We start from the raw sequence: 7,284 nt of genomic DNA, 5'->3' as shown, positions 1-7,284 counted from the left end.
AAACCTTTCCTTTCATTTGTGACACTAGGTTATGGCTAGTGTAGGGCTGATTCGCATTTTCTCCAAGACTGCTCTGAGGCTGTAAACACCCTTTCCCTTGAAACTCCTCACCTTTTTAGATTCTCAGCATAAGTATCAAGGGCTCATCCTGAAGTAATGACTTCTAAGTTTTTGTTCCTACGTTTGCCCGCAGTAAAATTAGTTCTGATTATGGCAGGGGAAGCGGGTTTATCATGAACAAAATAGTTTCACTCCTAGCAGAATCCTAACTATGGTGCATAAGGAAACCTACTTCTCACTTCTGCAGAGTAAAATGATCCTTCTTGTAGCGAGAGGATGTGTGGCTGCCTGAATAGCGGTTACAGTGTGCAAACAGCGCATGCGCTAGCCGGGGTTGTGTCAGCATGTCCTTTCCTTCTGCTCTAAGTGCCAATTGAAACCAGTGGAATTTTGCATTTTTTGTTCTTCTGTCAAATTCATTCAGAATTATAAATAATACTCAACCAATTTCTCCTGCAGGTGTAGTTTTAGTCAATATCTTAGCTGGGATAAGAAAGAATAGGAGTCCTACGAGTAAGGCAACAGTTGAATCTGTAGCAAAACCGGGATACCTAAAAAAGGACAAATGTGTACATTAAAAAATGGCATCAAGAATTTGCCGGAACTAAACTCTAATCGACTACACTAATAGCACACAAGTACTAGTGGTAGTATAAGTTATTTATTCTGGATAATCTACTGTAAAATCTATGGGTTTCCAACTAAATAATTTTTGACTAAATAATTTAGTGGAACTAAAAATCTCAGACCATGTTTCCATTGTTTCCATATAATTATCTTTATTTTCAAAACCGTGTATACACATGCTAACATACTAGGCCAACGTGGCAAATTTCCCTTTCAGGTAAAGTGTACAGATCTGGTAAACAATTTCTCTTTGAATTGTTTCTTTTAATTATATTGGCAGAGAATCGAGGTTGAAACAATTGCTGAGATAGGCAAAGCCCCATATAACTGATTTATAACAAAATAGTATTGAATCGTGGCAATGCATGGATATTTCTAGAGTCCTCTAAAACTCTTCTGTAAATTGTGAAAAGGGATGGTCTGTTTTACTAAGATAAAACATCTGCTTCTGTGATTATAAGCCCAAGCCTTATCAGAAAAATGAAATCAACCCATTTAATGCTTTTACCCTATGAAACTCAATCAAGAATATTAATTATTAGAATGGCTTAGGAGATGCTCATAAGTGATCACTGTTCAAATTAAGAGTGATTCAGGAACAGATGGAGTCTTAGAATCACCAGGCCATTCCAGTAAATAAGACAGGTTCTCAGAAGCTTCAACAGTTAAGGAGCACCTGGAGACTAGATATGAATGAAGTAGGCATAAATTAGAACTCAGTTATAAAAGTCAGCAATATTTAATTAGAGAATCTTTGTAGGCTGAGAAGAAATCCTTCCATCCTATTATTTTGATGCCTTGTAACTCAGCAACGTCTACATATTATAGAAGCTCTCTACTCCTGTAATTTACTTTAAAAATCTAAATCATCAAGAAAACACATTACTTTATTCAATCTGACAATTTTATAAAGCAGTTTGTTTTCCCTAAATATAGATTTTCTTTATTTCATTGTTGAGTAAAAGCTACCTCAGTGTTATTTAGTCAATAAACTTAACTGATATTTATTATTTCATCGTTCCTTATTTCTTTTATTTTAGTTATAATTTTTTGTTGGAGTTTTGCCAAATTGGGTCAGGCATCATGTAATTTGATTTTGTTTTTATGAAAAGACACATTGGATTCAGTCCAGATTCAAACAGATGGAATGAAAACATTAGGTGGTAGCTATAAATCTTGATCTAGCATTCTAGCTTTGGAACTTCTAAATGCTTAAAAACTCTACATCACAAATATAGTCTACATAATATATACTTTAAATAAAATCAAGCCATAAATACTGAAATAACTTATTTTCAAATGGCTTTTAAAATTATTATTATTTTATCATTAGTTTATTTTTATTTTAGTTTTAATTCTTATGAACTAGGTTAGGGTGTCTCGATGTTACCAAATATTATGCTTATACAAATTTTATTTGCTTTGGCAAATTGCCATTAGATTTATATCTTCAAATCCTTTCCTCTGTCAAACCTTTGTTTGGTTTCTTATTGTTCTCTCTCAGAATTTTAGGTAACATGCACACCTGCCCATAGCAAATACACTTTGTTTTCTTGATACAAACTAAACATCTTCTGAATTACAGTTTTTTCCTGTAAGAAATAGAAATTAGAAATGGGTTATATTGAATTTCCTATTGGGATTTCTGCCAGATTTTTATTAACTATTGTTTGATTTTTTTAGTTTTTACACGTGTTTAGAGAAGACTTCTTTTGTAGGATGGTAGGGATAGGATTTTAAAAAGGAGAAAGAATTTTTTATGTTGGTATAGGCCCTCTTACAAAACTACATAATACCATCAAACAATTAAACAATAGTTTGCTTTGAATAACTTGCTTTGAATAATTGGAGGCTGTCTTTTGTTTAGACCTCTCAAAGGGAAAAGTTTTAGTCCTAAAGGAAACAAAAGTTTATAAAGCTGAAGTCTTTGACACATGCTACCACATTGCATTGCTGCATTTGTGTGCTACTATGCATTTGGACTCAGCCTTTGTACCTTTAAAAATTTTTGGTAATGCCTGTATAACCAGAAGGCTGTGATTCAAGATGAAGGAATTTCTCTGTCCCATTTGGGAAAAATACATTTGACTCAAATAATTTTGGTTTCTACCCCCAAATACATGGATTCTTGCTGGAGGATGTGAGACAGGAAGTCCGAATCAGAGACCTGCTGAATTTAGGAACCAGAGTACTTTAGTGAAAGACAGATTGAGAAAACAAATCTCAAAACTAAGGTATTTATAATGACATGTAGGATGGTCCTTAATTTAGAAAATTATGCTACAATCTTCCCCCTCATTTCACATGACTCAGCAGCAAGTGCTGGTATATAAGACACAGAGAGATTAAATTAACTCTGACCCAGCTTCTAACATTAGTTTGTAAAATCAGTCATTACTTATTCAGGAATTCCTTATCTATAAAACAGGCATGGGTTTATAGTGAACTAGGGCTAAATGGACATAAATAAGGGAAAAGACAGGATACCGAATCAAATAAATAATCCTCCATAGAAGTAAAAAAAATAATTAAATTGGCAAAAATCACAGCATATGAATTCATATCAGGTTATTAAGAAGCACTGAGTAGCATTTATTTCACATAATAAACACTTATATTGCACTCTATATAGGGAGAAGGGCAGCACTATTCTGCATGCTATCATTATCTCCATTTCATAGATGAAAAACTTGAGAGAGAAGTGTCCTGCCCAGAGTAAGTGGAAGAGCCAGGAATGGACCCCAAGTGGTACGGCTCCAAAGTTTATACTCCAAACCATCATCGAACATGGCTTTCCTGCAGATTATATTTCTAATTCCGTAAGGGTGGAAATAGCTTTGTCTAAAGGAGCCTGATTTTTAGTTACATGGTAGCTTGGTTAGCTTAACTGAAGCCTTACCTTATATTTCATTCCTTATCATTTTTTCCTATAAATATTAGAATTAAAAAAGTCTTTTAAATGGAAAGAAAGAACAACTCTCATACAATCTTTCAGAGTTATAGGAACCACTTCAAAGAAAAGCAGAGGATAAAACAGGAAGGGCTGACAAACATAACATGTAATGCTTACTCTGAAAAAAGTGCAGACCAACCAGAAACAAACCCAGGATCTCGGCTAAACCATAGCAAGGCCATTACAATGAAGAGCACCAAGGTCACAATTTCCTGAGACCTGCGGGAAAATTCCAATCCTTTCATTTACTTTCTCAATTAGGACATTTGTGGAAACTTCCTGAGCTGTTGTCGGGAGTAATCTTACCACAGCACTGAACACTAAAAACTGAATGTATCAATAATTTGAGAGGATCAATGCAGTTAGAAAAGGACTTTATTCTTCTATGGGTCTGTCAGCTTCTTGCCATTCCACTTGGTAAGTTTTATTTAGACAAAGAATATATTTTGTCATGTTGAGGTTAGCACTCACATTCACAAATTAGCACATTTGGGGCATTTATCAAGTATTATTAATAACATTACAGACAATGATGTGCTTACTTGCCCTCAAATAAATACTTGCAATATAAAGTGTGTGTGTGTGTGTGTGTGTGTGTGTGTGTGTGTGCGTGCGCACGCACACGCGCACGCACGCGTGCATGTGCATGAATCTTACCTTATTGGTCCAAGTTTTTGGTATTCTTGTTTAATCACCTCAGCACAAGCTTTTTGTTCCACTGTTTTGGTCTTGCCACATTTAAACATCTCCTTAAAACTGAAATAGAATATTTAAGCGAGTTAAGTGAAGGAGTCTCCCTTTATAGACTATATCTGTGTGAAAGCTTCATAAAATACAAATCTCCCTGTTAATAACACAAATTTCTGCTTTTTTGCCTACACCTCCATTTCCGTCTTTGAATGCCCTGTCCCCTCTTTTCTGTTTTTGCCTGGTTTGCTCAATTTTCAATGCTTAGTTTTTGTTCATGTTTTCCATGAGACCTTCCACTGATCTCTCCCTTTTTCAAGTCCTTTTGCACCATTAGAATTTTGCCATGGACCACTCATCTCTTATCTAACACTTTATTGTGTACCCGATTGTTACATATTTTTAATATCTTTATTATATATTGATTGTTAATTGTTGCACATGTATAAGTTTTATCTCACTAGTTAAATTATGTGAGGGCGGGAGCTGTGTCATAGATGTTTTCTTTGGTCCAATATCTCTAAACACTGGCATACATGGTGCATAGATGACTCACAACTCGATAGTACCTTCGTCACATTTACAACAGTTGGTTGTCAGGTCTATCAATTTTCACAAAATGTGCTAAACTCAAGTTATACCTTAGGGCAGGGAAGTCACATACACTGATCATGGACAAGTAGTCCAAACTAGATCTATTCTCAGAACTGAAACCAACGCTATTACATTTTTTTCTTCAAGTTTCTTTACTTCTTGTGTCCTAATAGCCTCCATTGAATAATTTTCCAACTTATTTCCAACAGTAGCTGCCAGTCTCTATTTTTTTAGCTGCTTATTTTAGTGACCCCTTTCCCTGGTGACTAATTTTTCTGTCTGGAAATCTAGGGTCTTCAAAACTTCGAACAGTTTTTTTTGTGAAGTACTGCTCTAGACCTAGATTTTTTAAAAAAATCCCTCCAGAGGAAGAAACAAATGGGGAAATGGCTAGATTCTTATGGATTATCTCTCGAAATGTCTATGAGTAGCTCAGTTAGACTACATTGTATGTAGATATAAAAAGCACCTCTAAGTGTATATCCAAAGGAATTGAAATCTGGATCTCAAAGAGATATCTGCATGCACATGGACGTTGAAGCATTATTCACAATAATTAAGACATAGAAACAACTTAAATGTCCATTGACAAATGGATAAAAAAAAAGTGATATATACAAGCAATGGAATACATTTAGCTATATAAAGGAATAAAATACTGATCATGCTACAGCATGCATGGACCTGGAGGACATTATGCTAAAGTGAAATAAGCCAGACACAGGAAAACAAATACTGCATGATCTTACTTATATGTGGAATCCAAAGTAGTTAAACACATAAAAACAGAATAAATTGGTGGTTGTCAGGGGCTAGGAGGAGAGGGAAATGGGGGCGGGGAGCATAGATCTTATGCTAATACTTAATCCACAAAAGGAAAAAAGAAATAAAGTAAATGAGGCAGGAGGAATCTTTTGGAGGTGATGGATAAGTTTATGGCGTTGCTATTGATGATAGTTTCATGGATGTGTACTTGTCACCAAACACATCAAGTTTTGGGTACATTAAATATCTACAGCTCTTTGCATGTCAATCATACCTCAATAAAGCAGTTTCAAAACAGAATGAAAGCAAGGACATTTTCTTCTGTAAAACTGCTTAGCTAAACATGAAAATTTATGAGGGAATAAATAGGCAGACTGAGGCGGTTTGAAAGGTAACTATCACACAAAGACACATTTAATTAATTAATTAATTGATTGATTAATTGTTTATTTATTCTGTAACTCTGTTACTCATACTTGCTTGGACTATTATTCTCTTTGAAGGAGCAGAGTTTATTCAGTTCTTAAGTCATCCATCCTACACATTCACAACTACTCTCGGGCACATACTCTGACCATGAATGTAATTAGATGGATGTTGATTTAAGATTGATGAGGTAATTTTTAATTTGTACAGTCTCGATTAAAATACTGACTAGTGGCAGTCTCAAAATTTTACCTCTTGTCATATAGTAAATGCTACTATTATAAGCAATGAATCCATGGCCTACCTTGAGAACCATATGTAGACTAGAAAAGTAAAGAAGGACATGAGTCTCCTTTGAAACTGTTTTCCATGCTAGAGACTGCATATGTATTTTGTCACTTGGGTTGGGGATCATAAATAGTTAAGTCAAAAGTCAAACTGGCCTTGCTGTAAACAAAGGTTAATACCTTCACAAAGGAACTGATGAAGCACATGATGATGCATCAGCCTCCTCATTTAAATAAGTTCTGTGGCACTGATAGATGAGCTTCTCTTCCCAAGTATGTTGGGGCCATTTATAACGTGTGAGTTAACTGTGTTAACAGCCACTGCACTAATCAGAATGTATGGTGGCCTGCCAGGGGAGTGGCTGATAATTCCTGTCTGTCAGTCTAAAACCTCTGGAGGTGAACACCCTGACAGACTGTAAAGGACACTGAAAAATTTGCTGGAGCATGAAGCTGTGCGGTGTCTAACCAATAGTGGACAGCAAGGAGACTGTTTAAACATGCCACTGACTGTGATTTATGGACGTTGCCTAATGTATGCACTTCACAGGATTTTTTTCCTCAGAGAGAACATATTTTCATATGTCTGCCCTTTATCTTCTTAATTTTTTCCTTTTAAAGTGGAGGGCCATTTCCAAATAATGAGAATGGTTGCAAATATATTTTTTAAAAAGTCATTGTATATTGCAAAAAAGAAGGAAATAGCTGTGGGTCTGTGAGAGGATTCTTCCTCCGTTGGTTGGGGTTTCCTGTCTCCTGCACCCTGCATTGCTACCTGTACGACTGAATAGACCCCCAAAGGCTTGGGTTTCCAGGAAGGGGCATTTAGTACACAGCTGGCCTCTCCCCACTGATGCCCACCTGCTGAAATCAGTACATTCCACA

General features: G+C 35.6%; 1 protein-coding gene across 1 annotated transcript in view; it reads right to left on the bottom strand.

The window, feature by feature from the left end:
• The window catches only part of SLC13A1 (solute carrier family 13 member 1), an 83,874-nt gene that overhangs the window by 9,653 nt on the left and 66,937 nt on the right, over window positions 1–7,284 (bottom strand). Inside the window, exons 13-15 of the mRNA XM_025045858.1 lie at window positions 4,298–4,396; window positions 3,758–3,859; window positions 505–611 (exon numbers count right to left, since the gene is read on the bottom strand). Coding sequence (XP_024901626.1) covers window positions 505–611; window positions 3,758–3,859; window positions 4,298–4,396 — 308 coding nt within the window. The remainder of the gene's footprint in view (window positions 1–504; window positions 612–3,757; window positions 3,860–4,297; window positions 4,397–7,284) is intronic.

The sequence above is a fragment of the Pteropus alecto genome, unplaced genomic scaffold (assembly GCF_000325575.1).
Source record: "Pteropus alecto unplaced genomic scaffold, ASM32557v1 scaffold22, whole genome shotgun sequence".
In the NCBI taxonomy this organism is placed as follows: domain Eukaryota; kingdom Metazoa; phylum Chordata; class Mammalia; order Chiroptera; family Pteropodidae; genus Pteropus; species Pteropus alecto.
The sequence above is the reverse complement of the archived record's forward strand: the minus strand, read 5'-3'. Positions and strand labels throughout refer to the sequence as shown.